Consider the following 20,054-nt stretch of genomic DNA (forward strand, 5'->3'; position numbering starts at 1 on the left):
GGTCCAGTCCCAAGTCATTGCTCCAGTGCCGCTACAACAACAGGGAAAGGGTTACTACTCCATCCTGTTTGTGGTACCAAAACCGGACGGTTCGGTAAGGCCCATTTTGAATCGAAAATCCTTGAACCCTTGCTAAAAGGTTTTCAAGATCAAGATGGAATCCTTGCGAGCAGTGATTGCAGGTGTAGAAGAACAGGAGTTCATGGTTTCGTTGGATATAAAGGACGCTTATCTCAATATCCTTATTTGGCCACCTCACCAGGCTTGCCTATGGTTTGCCCTGCTGAACGATCACTACGAGTGCCAGGCGCTACCCTTCGGCCTGTCCACAGCTCTGAGGGTCTTCACAAAGATGATGGCAGATATGATCCAGCTCCGAGTCCAGGGGATCAGTATTGTCCCTTACCTAGACGATCTCTTGATAAAGGCTAGATCCAGGGAGCTTCTATTGCTCAATATAGGCCACACTATTCAGCTTCTGTCACATCATGGGTGGATCCCACCTGGAGCCTACTCAGCGGCTCCTATTCCTGGGAATGTTTCTCAATGCAGTGGGTCAGAAAGTATTCCTCCTAGAGGTCGAGGCAAGGACGGTCCAGGATGTGGTCCGAGCGGTTCTACGACCGAATCGGATCTATATCCATCTTTGCATAAGATTGTTGGGAAAGATGGTAACCGCATACGAGGCGATCCAGTATGGAAGGTTCCACGCCAGAACATTTTAATTGGATCTCCTGAGCTAGTAGTCCGGTACACATCTTCAGATGCACCGGATCATACACTACCGTTCAAAAGTTTGGGGTCACTTACAAATTTCCTTTTATCTCTAACGTCCTAGTGGATGCTGGGGACTTCGTAAGGACCATGGGGAATAGACGGGCTCCGCAGGAGACTGGGCACTCTAAAGAAAGATTAGCTACTATCTGGTGTGCACCTGCTCCTCCCTCTATGCCCCTCCTCTAGACCTCAGGTAGAATCTGTGCCCGGCCAGAGCTGGGTGCTCCTAGTGGGCTCTCCTGAGCCTGCTAGAAAAAGAAAGTATTTGTTAGGTTTTTTATTTTCAGTGAGCTTCTGCTGGCAACAGACTCACTACTACGTGGGACTGAGGGGAGAGAAGCAAACCTACCTATCTGCAGCTAGGTTGCGCTTCTTAGGCTACTGGACACCATTAGCTCCAGAGGGATCGAACACAAGTACCTAACCTTGATCGTCCGTTCCCGAAGCCGCGCCGCCGTCCCCCTCGCAGAGCCAGAAGTACAGAAGACCGGCAGAAGCAAGAAGACATCGAAATCGGCGGCAGAAGACTCCTGTCTTCACATGAGGTAGCGCACAGCACTGCAGCTGTGCGCCATTGCTCCCACATTACACCCACACACTCCGGTCACTGTAGGGTGCAGGGCGCAGGGGGGGGCGCCCTGGGCAGCAATTGGGTACCTCCTGGCAAAAGCAGCATATATACAGTTGGACACTGTTATATGCATGAGCCCCCGCCATAAATTTTACACAAAATTGCGGGACAGAAGCCCGCCGCTGAGGGGGCGGGGCCTTCTTCCTCAGCACTCTCCAGCGCCATTTTTTCTCCACAGATCCGCTGAGGCTCTCCCCTGCACGATAGAGAGGGTGAAAAAGAGAGGGGGGGGGCACATAAAATTGGCGTAAAAACAATATATACAGCAGCTACAGGGTTAACACTAAGTTACTGTGTGATTCCTGGGACATATAGCGCTGGGGTGTGTGCTGGCATACTCTCTCTCTGTCTCTCCAAAGGGCCTTGTGGGGGAACTGTCTTCAAATAGAGCACCCCCTGTGTGTGTGGTGTGTCGGTACGTGTGTGTCGACATGTCTGAGGTAAAAGGCTCCCCTAAGGAGGAGATAGAGCAGATATGTATGTGAGAGGGTGTCTCCGTCTACAACACCGACACCGGTTTGGATATGTGTAATTAAGTGCTGAGGTGAATTTATTGCACAAAAGATTAGAGAACAGACAGGGAATCTACCCATGTCTGTCCCTATGTCGCAGAGACCTTCAGAGTCTCTCAATGATCACTATCCAAAATAATAAACACTGGTATCGACACGGAGTTTGACTCCAGTGTCGACTACGATAATGCAAAGTTACAGCCAAGATGGCTGAAAGGTATTCAATATATGATAATTGTAATAAAAGACGATTTGCATATCACTGATGACTCATTGTCCCTGTCACAAGGGTACACAGCTGTAAGGGGAAGAAAGCTGAGGTAAATTTCCCTCCTCTCATGAGGAAAAAGAGCGTGAATCTCCAGACGTGAGACTGCAGCTTCCCACAAAGAATTCTCGGGCAATATCCTTTCCCCACTAGGGCCAGGATACGATGGGAATCTTCCTCTAGGGTGTCACAAAAGGCAGCCCTGATGTTACAGCTATTCTCAAGGATCCTGCAGATAGCGTGCACATTCTGGTACACTACTCAGACCGGCGATTGTGTCGGCATGGGTTTATAGCGCTGTGGCAGCGTAGACGGGTTCCTTATCAGCAGAGATTGAGACCCTAGTATGTATGTATATATATATAGAGATATATATATATATATATATATATATATATATATATATATATATATATATTAAAGATGCTGTCTTAAGAGAGATGTGTATATATAAAACATGCCATAGAGACATGAGTATACTGGGTCCTAGAGCCACAGCTATGTCGATTTCTGCGTGACGTGTCCGGTACAATATGCAATGGACAGATGATGCCGACTTAAGTGGCATATGGAAGGCTGAGGATTGTGGGGAGAAGGGTTCTCGGACTGGTCTCCACAGCTATAGCTGGTAATTCTGATATGTTGCCTCATATCCCTGCACAGCCTAGAAAAGCACGACATTATCAAATGCAGCTTTTCTAATAAAGAAACAAGAAAGTCTGAGATGCGTCCTTTCTTGCCAGATGCGGGGCAGAGAAAACAGAAGTCCTCCCCGGCCTCTACAAAAATCCACTGCATGTCGCTGGGGCTCCACAGGCGGTGCTAGGCCCGGTGGGGGCACGCCTTCGTAAGTTCAGCCACAAGTGGGTTCGCTCCCTGTTTGATCCCTGGGCAATAGATATTGTGTCTCAGGGATACAAGCTGGACTTTGAGAAGATGCCCCCTTACCGACGACCCTGCCGGCTTCCCCCCACGAGAGGAAAACAGTGTTAACTGCAATTCACAAATTGTATCTTCAACAGGTGGTGGTCAAGGTTCACCTCCTTTAACAAGGAGGGGATTGTTTTTCGACCAGGTTGTAGTCCCAAAACCAGGTGGTTCGGTCGGACCCATATTCAATTTAAAATCCCTGAACATATACCTGAAAGGTTTCAAGTTCAAGATGGAATCGCTAAGAGCGGTTATTGCAAGCCTGAAAGGGGGAGATTTAATGGTGACTCGGGACATAAAGGATGCACACCTTCTTGTCCCCATTTATCCACCTCATCAGGGCGTACCTCAGAATTGCGGTACGGGATGGTCATTACCGATTTCAGACGTTGCCGTTTTTTGTCTCTCCACGGCCTTGAGACTATTCACCAAGGTAATGGCGGAAATGATGTTGCTCCTGCGGAAGCAAGGTGTCACTATTATCACGTACTTGGACGATCTCATAAAAGCGAGATCAAGAGAGCAGTTGCTGAACACTTTCTCTGGAAGTGAAACGGCAACACGGCTGGATTCTATATATTCCAAAGTCGCAGTGGGTTCTTACAGCTCATCTGCTTCTCCTAGGCATGATCTTAGATACAGACCAGAAAAGGGTTATCTTCCGATAGAGAGAGCTCAGGAGCTCGTGACACTGGTCAGGAATCTATTAAAATCAAAACAGGTGTCAGTGCATCACTGCACTCAAGTCCTGGGAAGGAGGGTGGCATAATTCGAGGCCATTCCCTTCGGCAGGTTCCATACGAGGACCTTACATTGGGACTTACTGGACAAGTGGTCCGGATCACATCATCGGATGCATCGGTTAATCACCCTATCCCCCAGGGCCAGGGTGTCACTCCTGTGGTGGCTGCAGAGTGCTCGCCTTCTGGAGGGCTGCAGATTCAGCATTCAAGACTAGGTCCTGGTGACCACGGAAGCAAGCCTCCGAGGGTGGGGAGCAGTCACACAGGGAAGAAATTTCCAAGGGCTGTGGTCAAGTCAAGAGACTTGCCTTCACATCAACATCCTGGAACTAAGGGCCATATACAACGCCCTGCGTTAAGCGGAGAACTTGCTTCGCGACCAACCGGTTCTGATTCAGTCGGACATCACCGCAGTAGCGCATGTAAACCGATAAGGCAGCACAAGGAGCAGAGTGGCGATGGTGGAAGCCTCCAGAATTCTTCGCTGGGCGGAGAATCACGTAAGCGCACTGTCGGCGGTGTTCATCCCGGGAGTGGACAACTGGGAAGCAGACTTCCTCAGCAGACACGACCTCCACCCGAGAGAGTAGGGACTTCATCAGGAGGTCTTCGCACAGATTGCAAGTCAGTGGGGACTGCCCCAGATAGACATGATGGCGTCCCGCCTCAACAAAAAGCTACAGAGGTATTGCGCCAGATCAAAAGACCCTCAGGCGGTAGCTGTAGATGCCCTGGTTACACCGTGGGTGTTCCAGTCGGTCTATATGTTTCCTCCTCTTCCTCTCATACCCAAGGTGTTGAGAATAATAAGAAAAAGAGGAGTGAGAACAATTCTTATTGTTCCAGATTGGCTACGAAGGACCTGGTATCCGGATCTGCTGGAAATGCTCACAGAGGACCCGTGGCCTCTTCCTCTAAGACAGGATCTGTTGCAACAGGGGCCCTGTCTGTTCCAAGACTTACAGCGGCTGCGTTTGACGGCATGGCAGTTGAATGCCGGATCCTAGCTGAAAAGGGCATTCCGGATGAGGTCCTTCCTACGCTGATAAAGGCTAGGAAGGACGTGACATCTAAACATCACCGAATATGGCGAAAATATGTATCTGAGGCCAGGAATGCTCCTACGGAGGAATTCCAGCTGGGCCATTTCCTTCACTTCCTACAGTCCGGAGTGAATTTGGGCCTAAAATTGGTCTCCATTAAAGTCCAGATTGCGGCCCTATCCATTTTCTTTCAAAAGGAATTGGCTTCTCTACCGGAAATCCAGACGTTTGTAAAGGGAGTGCTGTATATTCAGCCTCCTTTTGTGCCTCCAGTGTCACCTTGGGATCTTAACGTGGTGTTAGGCTTCTTGAAATCCCACTGGTTTGAACCACTTAAATTGGTGGAGTTGAAATATCTCGCGTGGAAGGTGGTCATGCTATTAGCCTTGGCTTCGGCCAGGCGCGTGTCAGAGTTGGCGGCTTTGTCACATAAAAGCCCCTATCTGGTTTTCCATATGGATAGAGCAGAATTGCGGACCCGTCCACAATTTCTGCCAATAGTGGTTTCATCTTTTCATATAAATCAACCTATTGTCGTGCCTGTGGCTACTAGTGACTTGGAGGATTCCGAGTTGCTTGTTGTGGTCAGGGCTTTGAAGGTTTATGTAGCCAGAATGGCTAGGGTCAGGAAAACAGAGTCGTTGTTTATCCTGTATGCATCCAACAAGCTGGGTGCTCCTGCATCAAAGCAAACTACTGCTCGTTGGATTTGTAACACGATTCAGCAGGCTCATTTGGCGGCTGGCTTACCGCTGCCAAAATCAGTTAAGGCCCATTCCACTAGGAAGGTGGGTTCTTCTTGGGCGGCTGCCCGAAGGGTCTCTGCATTACAATTTTGCCAAGCGGCTTCTTGGTCAGGTTCAAATACTTTTGCAAAGTTCTACAAGTTTGATACCCTGGCTGAGCAGGACCTTTTGTTTGCTCAATCGGTGCTGCAGAGTCATCTGCACTCTCCCGCCCGTTTGGGAGCTTTGGTATAATCCCCATGGTCCTTACGGAGTCCCCAGCATCCACTAGGACGTTAGAGAAAATAAGATTTTACCTACCGGTAAATCTATTTCTCGTAGTCCGTAGTGGATGCTGGGCGCCCGTCCCAAGTGCGGACTTTTCTGCAAGACTTGTATATAGTTATTGTTTCAATAAGGGTTGAGTTATGGTTGCATCTGGGTTTGACCTGATGCTCTGTTTTTTGTCATACTGTTAACTGGTTGTTATCACGTGTTATACGGTGTGATTGGTGTGGCTGGTATGAATCTTGCCCTGAATTATCAAAATCCTTTCCTTGTACTGTCAGCTCTTCTGGGCACAGTTTCTCTAACTGAGGTCTGGAGGAGGGGCATAGAGGGAGGAGCCAGTGCACACCAGAACCTAAATTCTTTCTTAACGTGCCCATGTCTCCTGTGGAGCCGTCTATCCCCATGGTCCTTACGGAATCCCCAGCATCCACTACGGACTACGAGAAATAGATTTACCGGTAAGTAAAATCTTATTTTATACTTCATGGTTAGTTGCCAGTACAAGAGAGAGATATATCTAAGTCTTATTATAATATTACATTTGTTATTGTGAGTGTTCTCAGGAGGGTGGACACAATGATAGTCTGAGACGCAATATTATAAAGCCTTCATTAAAAGTTATGTTTTATTATACACACACATTTACAATTAAGTGTCCCAGAGAGTCGTCTTCTCCTATTGTTTACAAGATTAATATTGTTACAGAAATTGACACATTTCCATAATGTATTTTATTTCCAGCAGAGGGACACACAAGCAGGAACATCTCAGAAGGACATCTAATGTTATCCCCGGATTGTGAAATAAGAGATAATGACAGTATACAGGATTCTCCAGGAGCTAATCCTATTACCCCAATTATACATCCAGCTCTATCAGCTGATCCCCCTGATCCTGGGAGTAGGGACTTCATCAGGAGGTCTTCGCACAGATTGCAAGTCAGTGGGGACTGCCAAAGATAGACATGATGGCGTCCCGCCTCAACAAAAAGCTACAGAGGTATTGTGCCAGATCAAAAGACCTTCAGGCGGTAGCTGTAGATGCCCTGGTTACACCGTGGGTGTTCCAGTCGGTCTATGTGTTTCCTCCTCTTCCTCTCATACCCAAGGTGTTGAGAATAATAAGAAAAAGAGGAGTGAGAACAATTCTTATTGTTCCAGATTGGCTACGAAGGACCTGGTATCCGGATCTGCTGGAAATTCTCACAGAGGACCCGTGGCCTCTTCCTCTAAGACAGGATCTGTTGCAACAGCGGCCCTGTCTGTTCCAAGACTTACCGCGGCTGCGTTTGACGGCATGGCGGTTGAATGCCGGATCCTAGCTGAAAAGGGCATTCCGGATGAGGTCATTCCTACGCTGATAAAGGCTAGGAAGGACGTGACATCTAAACATTATCACCAAATATCGCGAAAATATGTTTCTTGGTGTGAGGCCAGGAATGCTCCTACAGAGGAATTCCAGCTGGGCCATTTCCTTCACTTCCTACAGTCCGGAGTGAATTTGGGCCTAAAATTGGTCTCCATTAAAGTCCAGATTTCGGCCCTATCCATTTTCTTTCAAAAGGAATTGGCTTCTCTACCGGAAATCCAGACGTTTGTAAAGGGAGTGCTGCATATTCAGCCTCCTTTTGTGCCTCCAGTGTCACCTTGGGATCTTAACGTGGTGTTAGGCTTCTTGAAATCCCACTGGTTTGAACCACTTAAATTGGTGGAGTTGAAATATCTCGCGTGGAAGGTGGTCATGCTATTAGCCTTGGCTTCGGCCAGGCGCGTGTCAGAGTTGGCGGCTTTGTCACATAAAAGCCCCTATCTGGTTTTCCATATGGATAGAGCAGAATTGCAGACCCGTCCACAATTTCTGCCAAAAGTGGTTTCATCTTTTCATATGAATCAACCTATTGTCGTGCCTGTGGCTACTAGTGACTTGGAGGATTCCGAGTTGCTTGTTATGGTCAGGGCTTTGAAGCTTTATGTAGCCAGAATGGCTAGGGTCAGGAAAACAGAGTCGTTGTTTATCCTGTATGCATCCAACAAGCTGGGTGCTCCTGCATCAAAGCAAACTATTGCTCGCTGGATCTGTAACACGATTCAGCAGGCTCATTTGGCGGCTGGATTACCGCTGCCAAAATCAGTTAAGGCCCATTCCACTAGGAAGGTGGGCTCTTCTTGGGCGGCTGCCCGAGGGGTCTCTGCATTACAACTTTGCCAAGCGGCTACTTGGTCAGGTTCAAATACTTTTGCAAAGTTCTACAAGTTTGATACCCTGGCTGAGCAGGACCTTTTGTTTGCTCAATTGGTGCTGCAGAGTCATCTGCACTCTCCCGCCCGTTTGGGAGCTTTGGTATAATCCCCATGGTCCTTACGGAGTCCCCAGCATCCACTAGGACGTTAGAGAAAATAAGATTTTACCTACCGGTAAATCTATTTCTCGTAGTCTGTAGTGGATGCTGGGCGCCCGTCCCAAGTGCGGACTTTTCTGCAAGACTTGTATATAGTTATTGTTTCAATAAGGGTTGAGTTATGGTTGCATCTGGGTTTGACCTGATGCTCTGTTTTTTGTCATACTGTTAACTGGTTGTTATCACGTGTTATACGGTGTGATTGGTGTGGCTGGTATGAATCTTGCCCTGAATTATCAAAATCCTTTCCTTGTACTGTCAGCTCTTCTGGGCACAGTTTCTCTAACTGAGGTCTGGAGGAGGGGCATAGAGGGAGGAGCCAGTGCACACCAGAACCTAAATTCTTTCTTAAAGTGCCCATGTCTCCTGTGGAGCCGTCTATCCCCATGGTCCTTACGGAATCCCCAGCATCCACTACGGACTACGAGAAATAGATTTACCGGTAAGTAAAATCTTATTTTATACTTCATGGTTAGTTGCCAGTACAAGAGAGAGATATATCTAAGTCTTATTATAATATTACATTTGTTATTGTGAGTGTTCTCAGAAGGGTGGACACAATGATAGTCTGAGACATAATATTATAAAGCCTTCATTAAAAGTTATGTTTTATTATACACACACATTTACATTTAAATGTGTCCCAGAGAGTCGTCTTCTCCTATTGTTTACAAGATTAATATTGTTACAGAAATTGACACATTTCCATAATGTATTTTATTTCCAGCAGAGGGACACACAAGCAGGAATATCTCAGAAGGACATCTAATGTTATCCCTGGATTCTGAAATAACCGATAATGACAGTAGACAGGATTATCCAGGAGCTAACCCCATTACCCCAATTATTCATCCAGGTCTATCAGCTGATCCCCCTGATCCTGGGAAATGTTCTCCTGATCACGCTTATATTGGTACATCTGTTACAGCTCTAACAGTAGATACAGTGTTTCCATGTTCTATAGATGCCAAATGTTTTACACAGAACACAAAGCTTCATCAGCCAGCTAAGGCAGGTGAGAGGCCATTTCCATGTTCTGAGTGTGGGAAATATTTTACATGCAAATCAGCTCTTGTTACACATCAGAGAAGACACACAGGTGAGAAGCCATTTCCATGTTCTGAGTGTGAGAAATGTTTTGCATGGAAATCAAATCTGGTTACACACCAGCAAATTCACACAGGTGAGAAGCCATTTCCATGTTCTGAGTGTGAGAAATGTTTTGCACGGAAATTACATCTTGTTAGACATCAGCAAAGTCACACAGGTGAGAAGCCATTTCCATGTTCTGAGTGTGGGAAATGTTTTGCACAGAAATCAGAACTTGTTATACATCAGAAAAGTCACACAGGTGAGAAGCCATTTCCATGTACTGAGTGTGGGAAATGTTTTGCACATAAATCAGACCTTGTTAAACATCACAGAAGTCACACAGGTGCAAAGCCATTTCCATGTTTTGAGTGTGGGAAATGTTTTGCAATCAAATCAGATCTTGTTAATCATCAGAGAAGTCACACAGGTGAGAAGCCGTTTTCTTGCTCTGAGTGTGGGAAATGTTTTTCCTGGAAATCACTACTTGTTATACATCTGCGAAGTCACACAGGTGAGAATCCATTTCCATGTTCTGAGTGTGGGAAATGTTTTCAACACAAATCACATCTTGTTACACATCAAAGAATTCACACAGGTGAGAAGCCATTTCAATGTTCTGAGTGTGGGAAATGTTTTATCCAGAAATCACAACTTGTTATACATCAGGGAAGTCACACAGGAGAAAGGCCATTTCCATGTTCTGAGTGTAGGAAATGTTTTACAAACAAATCGCATCTTGTTAGACATCAGAGAAGTCACACAGGTGAGAGGCCATTTTCATGTTCTGAGTGTGGGAAATGTTTTGCACGGAAATCAGTACTTGTTGAACATCACAGAAGTCACACAGATGAGAAGCCATTTCCATGTTCTGAGTGTGGGAAATGTTTTGCACACAAATCAGATCTTGTTATACATCAGAGAAGTCACACAGGTGAGAAGCCATATTCCTGTTCTGAGTGTGGGAAATATTTTGCACAGAAATCATATCTTATTACACATCAGAGAAGTCACACAGGTGAGAAGCCATATTCCTGTTCTGAGTGTGGGAAATATTTTGCACAGAAATCATATCTTATTACACATCAGAGAAGTCACACAGGTGAGAAGCCATTTTCTTGCTCTGAGTGTGGGAAATGTTTTATACGGAAATCACAACTTGTTACACATCAGCGAAATCACACAGGTGAGTGGCCATTTCCATCCTCTGTGAAATAAATCAGCACAATAGACATCACTTGGAAACTATTGTACTCTTCTGGAGTATACTTAACATTGCCATGCATTGTTCTTCAAGGTTCTTATCTCCTATGCTTTTTGCAATATACATGCTACAACTGGGTGATATAATCAGATGTCATGCCCTTATCTACCACTGCTATGCAGATGACTTGTCTTTTGCTCCGGATACTGAGAACCCAGTACCAATCCTAAATGGTTGTCTAGCTGAGCTCCATGTGTGGGTGATGCCAGTTGGCTGTGACTCAGTCCTGGTGAAACAGGTCCTTATGGTAGAAGCCCACCAACAAAAGGCAGGGCTACAGCTCAGCTTTGCAAACCAACCAGACTTATGCTTGTGGGTTCAGAGTTACAAAATGCTGATCATGTGGAATCTTGGTGTCCTGGATGGTGGAGTGACACTTAGATATCAGGTATCATCCACAATCAGATCCTCATCTGAGGAACATAGCCAGACTCCAGCACTTTATTCCCTCAGAAGATCTACCTACAGTCATACATGCACTTGTATCATCATGCATAGACTACTGCAATGTCCTCTACCTGGGTCTCCCAGCAAAAGAATTGCACCACTTGTGGCTTGTACAGAATGCAGCAGCCAGTCATATCTAACCGGCCCGTTCCTGCCACATAACACCCATTCTCTTCTCCCTTCACCGGCTGCCTGTAAGATGATGACTTACATAATCTTACTGACTCTCCCATCCCTACATGACCAGGGTCCATGGAACCAGAAGCAGCTTCTGCCTCCTTACTGCCTGGTTTCTTCCGTCTGCAGATGAAGGACTGTTACCACCAGTACCAAGAATCCCCAAGAAGTTCTGAAATATCAGGGGGGGGGGGGAGACAGGGTGGTGGCACTATTGCTGTAGCGGAGGCTGCCGGAAGTACTGTCTGTGGGTAATATTGTCACCAAGCAGTGCTGAGGTGGAAGAGGGGGGGCACAGGGTGGTGAACAGTAGGGGAGACAAGGTAGTTGACAGTAGTGGGGGAAAGACAGGTTGGGGGAGATAGGGCAGGTGGCAGTAGTGGGAAGAGACCGGGCGGGTGGAAGTAGTGAGACAGGGTGGGTGGCAGTAGTGGGGGAGACAGGGAGGGTGGCAGTAGTGTGGGGAGACAGGGAGGGTGGCAGTAGTGGGGGGAGACAGAGTGGGTGGCAGTAGGGGGAGGAGACAGGGCGGTGGCATTAGTGGGGGGAGACAGGGCGGGTGGCAGTAGTGGGGGAGACATGGCGAGTGGCAGTAGTGGGGGTAGACAGGGCAGATGGTCACAGTGCAGTACCAGGGGCTGCTGGAGGCAGTAAAGAGGTGTATGTGTCCCGCACAGAATCAGTTGATAATTAGGCCTAATGATGATTATGCTTCCTTATTTCTAATTAATCCCTTGTATGTGTTACTGTTATTTGCTGTGTCAGCCTTTATGTGTGTTCTGTGTAATAATACTGAAAGTAGTGCTGCTACCGATCTCATATCATTTGTAGTAACTTGCAAAAAATGAAGAAAAGATAATGTGCACTCTGGAAGTTTATCGGGGGTTAAAGATGAATGCAGATGTGACATCACGCAGCCCCTGGAAAATGGTCCCGGCCCTCCCCATATAGCTAGACAAAAAAATGTGTATTAAAGATATGAAATAAAGTTGTTTAAAAACAAAAGATTTCCGTGAAGTCTTTTTATTTCTCTTACGTCCGAGAGGATGCTGGGGTTCCATTTAGTACCATGGGGTATAGATGGGTCTCTTAGGGGCCATGGGCACTAAGAGTTTAATAGTGTGGGCTGGCTTCTCCCTCTATGCCCCTACCAGACTCAGTTTAGAAAATGTGCCCAGTGAAGCCGGTCACAGCTAGGGGAGCTCCTAGGACTTTCTCATACGTCCTAGAGGATACTGGGGTTCACTTCAGTACCATGGGGTATAGATGGTTCCGTAGGAGCCATGGGCACTTTAAGACTTTTCAAGGGTGTGAACTGGCTCCTCCCTCTATGCCCCTCCTCCAGACCTCAGTTTAGAAAATGTGCCCAGGCAGACTGGATGCACTCCAGGGGAGCTCTACTGAGTTTCTCTGAAAGACATGTTAGGTTTTTTATTTTCAGGGAGGACTGCTGGCAACAGTCTCCCTGCTTCGTGGCACTTAGGGGGCAGAAGTAGGAACCAACTTCCTGAATAGTTTCATGGCTCTGCTCCTGGCTGACAGGACACCACTAGCTCCTGAAGGGTAATTAAAGCTAGCTGCGGTTCTCTGCTCACTCCCCCAGCTCGCCGCCACCCCCTTACAGAGCCAGAAGACAGGTGAGTGTAAGAAGAAAAGGATCTTCAGTCATCATGATGGCTAAAAGGTACCGCGCAGCGGGCGGGAATGCTGCGCGCCATGCTACACATCACACTCAGGCACTGCAGGGCGTGGGGGGGTGCACTGGGCAGCATGAAACCTAGTAAAACTAGCAGATAAGGGGCATAAGTTGCTGAGGCACAGTCCTACCCCCGCCAGTATAAATAGCAAAAAGTCTGAGGAAAAACGTGCCATAACGGGGGCGGGGCTTCCTCAGTCAGCCAGCACACTGCTCCGCGTCATTTTCTCTCCTTCCAGGATGCAGATAAGAATGCTGGTCCTCCACTGCTGAACCAAGTATCAGGGTGCAAAATGGAGGGTACAGTGAAATTTGGTGCTATACATTGTGTTATCATTATAAAAGCGCTGCAGGTCTGTGGGCATTTTGTGTTTCACAGACATTTTATTGCTGGTGCTGGGTTGTGAACTGGCAATTCCTATCGGTGTCCTGACAGATTTTACTGTGGGTCTGTCCCCTATAAGTCTCGGAGTGTCTGTGGTGTGGTGTGCACGTGTGTGACATGTCTGAGGCAGGGAGCTCTTCCCCTGAGGGAACCATTATGGGGACACAGAGTTGTAATGTGGTGGCGCTGCCGGCACACCATGAGCCTGGGTGAAAGAATTACGTGATACTGTGAATCATATCAGTAAGAGATTAAATAAGTCTGAGTCTCATGCAGAAAACGAGAAAATCAGTGGAAGATGTGATTTTTAGTGGTTCTGCTTTTTCATCCGCAGGCGACCCCTCTGGGTCACATAAAAGACCATTTGCAGAAATAGTACAACTGATACCAACACGGGTTCTGATTCCTGTGTCGACACTAGTGATCCCAGGGAAATAGATCCTAAATTGTCAAAAAGCATTCAATATATTATTGTTGCTATAACGGAGGTTTTGGAAGTTACTGAAGCCCCTCCTGTACCTCAGGAGGCTTATTTTTATAAAGAAAAGAAAATGAATCTAGCCTTCCCTCCTCACGAGCTAAATACTCTCTTTGAGGGAACTTGGGCAAACCCTGAAAAGAAATTTCAGATTCCCAAAAGGATTCAGGTAGCTTTTCCTTTCCCGGCAGAGGACAGGAAAAGGTGGGAGTCATCCCCTGTTTTAGACAGTGCCCTGTCACGGTTAACAAAAAAGGTGATTCTCCCTGCACCTGGGACGGCTTCACTAATGGAGCCGGCAGACTGCAAGTTGGAGACTACGTTAAAATCTGTGGCCAATGGTACACTGCTCAGGCCCACCATTGCTTGCGTGTGGGTGAGTAGGGCTATCGAAAAAAATGGTCAGATAACTTGTCATCTGAAATTGATACGATAAATAGAGACGAGATTCTCCTAAAGTTAGGTTGAAGGATATTGGTCTTTTTGGTTCAAGAGCTGCTACCATGGCAGTCTCGGCTCGGAGGGCGTTGTGGATTCGCCGTGGAATGCAAGCGCAGATTCAAAAGAAATATGGAGGCTCTCCAGTATAAAGGTGAAGCCTTGTTTGGAGATGGGCTGGATGCGTTGGTCTCTGCGGCTACCGAAGGTAAGTCGACATTCTTGCCTTATGCTCCTGCACCGGCGAAAAAGACATAACTCAGATGCAGTCCTTTTGGCCCAACAAATACAAAAAGGCCAAAGGTTCCCCCTTCTTTACAGGTAGAGTGAGAGGACGAGGAAAAAAAGTCAGCAGCGTCTCCTGGATCGCAGGAGCAGGAGTCCACCCCTGCTTCTGCCAAATCTGCAGCATGATGCTGGGTCTCCCTTGCGGGAGTCCGCTCGGGTGAGAGCACGTCTGAAACTTTTCAGTCAGATCTGGGCTCAATCTGGCCTGGGCCCATGGATACAAGCTGGAGTTTCAAGACGTCCCCCTATGCCGATTTTTCAAATCGACCTTACCAGCTTCTCTTCCAGAGAAGTAGTAAAGGCTGCAATACAGAAATTAGGTTTTTAGTCAAGCCTCTTCATAGTTCCGAAGCCGGACGTCTCAGTCAAACCAATTCCAATCCTGAAATCTCTGAATCTCTACCTGAAAAGGTTCAAGTTCAAGATGGAATCTCTGAGGGCAGTGATTTCCAGTCTGGAGGAAGGAGATGTCATGGTGTCGGTAGACATAAAAGATGCCTACTTACATGTTCCCATTTATCCTCCACATCAGGTTTATCTGAGGTTCGCAGTACAGGATTGCCATTACCAGTTTCAGACATTGCTGTTCGGACTCTCCACGGCACCGAGGGTGTTCACGAAGGTGATGGCAGAGATAATAGTCCTCCTTCGACAACAAGGAGTCAATATAATTCCTTACCTGGACGAACTCCTGATAAAAGCGAGATCCAAGGAATGGTTGGTGCAGAATATTGCACTCTCCCTGTCAGTGCTCCAACAACATGGTTGGATTTTGAATTTTCCAAAGTCGCAGTTGGAACCAACGACAAGATTGTCTTTTCTAGGGAAGATACTTGACACAGAAGTTCAGCGGGTATTTCTTCCAGTTGAAAAAGATCCAGAAAATGGTCAAACAAGTTTTGAAACTGACGAGAGTGTCGATACATCAATGCATTTGGTTGTTGGGAAAGATGGTAGCGGCCTACGAGGCCATACAGTTTTCCAGATTCCATGCCAGAGTATTCCAATGGGATCTGTTAGACAAGTGATCCGGATCCCACCTACACATGCACCAGAGGATAATCCTGTCCTCCGAAGCCAGGATTTCGCTCCTGTGGTGGCTGCACTGTTCTCACCTACTAGAGGGTCGCAGGTTCGAGATTCAGGACTGTGTCCTAGTAACCACAGATGCAAGTCTCTAAGGCTGGGGTGCAGTCACACTAGGAAAGAGTTTCCAAGGAAAATGGTCAAGTCAGGAATCCTGTCTTCACATAAACGTTCTGGAATTGAGAGCCATTTACAACGGCCTTCTACAAGATCAGCCAGTGCAGATCCAGTCAGACAATGTAACAGCAGTCGCATACATAAACCATCAAGGCGGAACGAAAAGCAGAGCGGCAATGGCAGAGGTGACAAAGATCCTCCTCTGGGCAGAAAGACATGCAAGAGCTTTGTCGGCAATTTTCATTCCGGGAGTGGACAACTGGGAAGCAGACTCCCTCAGCAGACACTATCTCCAACCAGGGGAGTGGGGCCTTCACCAAGTAGTCTTCGCAGAGGTGACAAGTCTTTGGGGAGTCCCTCAAGTAGACATGATGGCATCTCGTCTCAACAAGAAGCTTCAGAGATATTGTTTCAGGTCGAGAGACCCTCAAGCAGTAGCAGTGGATGCACTGATGACCCAGTTGGTGTTTCGGTTGGTATATGTCTTCCCTCCTCTTCCAGTAATACCAAAAGTTCTCAAAATAATAAGAATAACAAGGGTTCGACTAATCCTCATTGCCCCAGACTGGCCAAGGAGGGCTTGGTATCCAGATCTTCAGCAGTTGCTCATGGATGATCCTCGGCCTCTTCCTCCTCACGAGGACCTGCTGCAGCAGGGGCTGTGCATGTATCAAGACTTACCGTGGCTACGTTTGACGGCATGGCTGTTGAGCGCCGGGTTCCTAGCCCGAAAGGGGATTCCTACGGAAGTCATTCCCACTCTTGTTCAGGCCAGGAAAGGAGTAACGTTTAAACATTACCACCATATTTGGAGAAAATATGTGTCATGGTGTGAATCCAAGAAGGCTCCTACGGAAGAGTTTCAGTTGGGACGTTTCTCCATTTTCTGCAGGCAGGTGTGGATATGGGCCTAAGATTGGGTTCAATCAAGGTTCAGATTTTGGCCTTGTTAGTTTTCTTACAAAAACAATTGGCCTCCCTTCCAGAAGTTCAGACGGTCGTGAAAGGGATGCTGCACATCCAACCTCCATTTGTGTCTCCGGTGGCACCTTGGGACCTTAATGTGGGGTTGCAGTTCCTTCAATCAGATTGGTTTGAACCTCTGCAGGAGATAAAATTGAAGTTTCTCACTTGGAAAGTGGTAATGCTCTTGGCCTTGGCATCCGCAAGGCGGGTGTCTGAGTTGGCGGCCTTGACTCACAAGAGTCCTTACCTGATCTTCCATGAAGATTGGGCAGAGTGGAGAACTCAACAACAATTTTTTCCGAAGGTGGTTTCGTCTTTCCATATAAACCAGCCTATTGTGGTGCCAGTGGCTACTGACACTTTCACTGTGTCAAAGTCTCTGGATGTGGTTAGAGCTTTGAAAATTTATGTCGCAAGAACAGCTAGGATACGAAAAACTGAGGCTCTGTTTGTCCTGTATGCTCCCAACATGATTGGGTGTCCTGCTTCTAAGCAGACCATTGCGCACTGGATCAGAGGGACGATTCAGCACGCTCATTCCACGGCAGGATTGCCGATACCGAAGTCGGTAAATGCCCATTCTACTAGAAAGGTGGGCTCATCCTGGGTGGCTGCCCGGGTGATCTCGGCGTTACAGCTTTGCCGAGCAGCTACTTGGTCAGGGGCAAACACGTTTGCAAAGTTTTATAAGTTTGACACCTTGGCCGATGAGGACCTCAAGTTTGGTCAATCGGTGCTGCAGGGTCATCATAGAAACATAGAATCATAGAGTTTGACGGCAGATAAGAACCACTTGGCCCATCTAGTCTGCCCCTTTTTTTTATCCTTTAGGTAATCTCAACCCTTTTTGATCATCTGCACTCTCCCACCCGTACTGGAGATTTGGTATAACCCCATGGTACTGAAGTGGACCCCAGCATCCTCTAGGACGTATGAAGAAACAGGATTTTAATACCTACCGGTAAATCCTTTTCTCCTAGTCCGTTGAGGATGCTGGGCACCCAACCCAGTGCGTACTTTACCTGCAGTTGTTAGTTTTGTAGTTACACAAGTGTTGTGTTGCTGCAAAAGTGTTCATGCCCGTTGGCATGTGTTGTGTTGAAAGCCATGTTGTGCGGCATGGTTGAGGTGTGAGCTGGTATGAATCTCACCATTAATTTAAAAGTAAATCCTTTCCTCGAAATGTCCGTCTCCCTGGGCACAGTTCCTATACTGAGGTCTGGAGGAGGGGCATAGAGGGAGGAGCGAGTTCACACCCTTGAAAAGTCTTAAAGTGCCCATGGCTCCTGCAGAACCATCTATACCCCATGGCACTGAAGTGGACCCCACCATCCTCTATAGACTAGGACAGGCATTCCCAACCGCGGTCCTCAAGGCACACCAACAGTGCAGGTTTTAGTGATATTCAGGCTTCGACACGGATGGTTAAATCAAAATAACTGAGCTACTAATTAAGTCGGTATCCGGTCAGTTTATCTACCTACACTAGATCGACAATCCAAAGGTCGACACCACTTAATCGAACGACGAATGATCGACAATCAAATGATCGACTGAAAACCAAGATCGACATCGCACTCATCGACAGCATCACCACATCGGCAAATCCGAAAAAAGAAAAACAATAGTGCAACAAACATATGATCGACATAATTAAACATCTACGTGGCACAAAATCTACAATACAAACATCGACTGACTATAAATAGATAATATGTTAGATCGACACAAACATGATCGTCAAAAACTAGCATCGACTGGACAAATAATCGGAAAATAAATCATCGACACATTACCCGACAGACTACACATTAGATCAATCAATGCATATGATCGACATTCATTTTTATCGACCAAACATATGTCAGACAGTCGGACACAGACATACATCAGATAGACAAAAATATACATCGACAAATTACCTGATCGACAAATGTAACAATTGACTGAATAAATGATCTACAACTGTAACAGCGGAATAAATTAGATCGAACCACAATACATCGACACCAACATTTGTCAGATTATACTCCGCTTCGATAGTACAAATGATCGACATTCGACTACAGCTGACACTATCGTCCACCTAGCCAACCGCGTCCCTATATTCAGTTCATCACCCCTCCCTCCAACGGTCCACCGCAACCCCGCTATCCACAGCCGTCTACTAGACGCTGCCGCCCACACCAGTCCGTCACCCGCTAATCTAGCGGAGGCGACCAGCATCCTTGCCCGTGGCACTACAGGTGCCAAAATGCCCCCCACACCTTTACCCATAATTCTGTTATCCATGTTTCATAATAAACCTTATATTTTTTCTACATCATAAGTACAGTATTCAATGAAATTTAAAGAAAGCACTTAGGCCTCTTTATCATACAGGTTCATATAAAGTTTGTTACTGGCGTCAAAGTGTCTGCTATAAATCATTGTCAATGAACCCCGTGACTCATTCCAAACTTAAAGTTCACAAGGTTATTTTATTTAAAGTTAACTATCACAAGGTTATTTTATTTAAATATTGAAGAAGCACAGTGATTGGCCAGAATTTTTTTTTTCTAAACACTCCCATCTTAAAGTGTATAAAACCTTTAGCTAACAAACCATCAGCCACATCTATTGTATTTAAGATTTGGGAAGATTTAAACATTTCAAGTGATCTACAATGGCTAATCAAACGGAATGTATCCTGGTTCCTTCTCATCGAGGAATGCTCTTAAACTTGACGGATACCTTCTCGCAAAGAATAAGCAGCATCTTGATGTAGTGTACTGGCACTGCACAGAGCGCAAGACAAGCTATTGTCCTTGTTTTGCGAAGACCACCATTGTTAATGGACAGCACATATTGAATACCCATGGAGACCATAACCATCCTCCACGACCCGAAAAAACGGTGATCAACATCGCGAAAGCATGTATTAAAGAACGGGCAAAGCAAAGTAATGATCCCCCTGCACAAATCATCCAACAGGTAACGTCTCGGATGCCATCGACAAGTGCAGCATATCTGCCAAACAGGGATGCCCTCCGTCAAATGGTCAAAAGGGCAAGGCGAGATGATTTCCCTATTGAGCCCAGTACCTTGGAGGAGATAGATGTCCCTCAAAATCTAGCCTTTCTAAATGAGGTTGAATTTCTAGTGAAGGACAGTGTTTTTCATAATGAAAGAACATTGGCCCTCATGCTGAGTTGTTCGCTCTGTATTTTTTATCGCATCGCAGCAATTTTCCGCTTAGTGCGCATACGCAATGTTCGCACTGCGACTGCGCCAAGTAATTTTGCTATGAAGATAGTATTTTTACT

General features: G+C 46.6%; 1 protein-coding gene across 1 annotated transcript in view; it reads left to right on the forward strand.

Moving 5' to 3' along the window:
- Positions 1-20,054, forward strand: part of LOC134984379 (zinc finger protein 585A-like) — a 290,470-nt gene that overhangs the window by 194,733 nt on the left and 75,683 nt on the right. The window contains exon 4 of the mRNA XM_063949975.1: positions 9,046-10,593. Coding sequence (XP_063806045.1) covers positions 9,046-10,593 — 1,548 coding nt within the window. The remainder of the gene's footprint in view (positions 1-9,045; positions 10,594-20,054) is intronic.

The sequence above is a fragment of the Pseudophryne corroboree genome, assembly GCF_028390025.1.
Source record: "Pseudophryne corroboree isolate aPseCor3 chromosome 3 unlocalized genomic scaffold, aPseCor3.hap2 SUPER_3_unloc_5, whole genome shotgun sequence".
NCBI lineage: Eukaryota > Metazoa > Chordata > Amphibia > Anura > Myobatrachidae > Pseudophryne > Pseudophryne corroboree.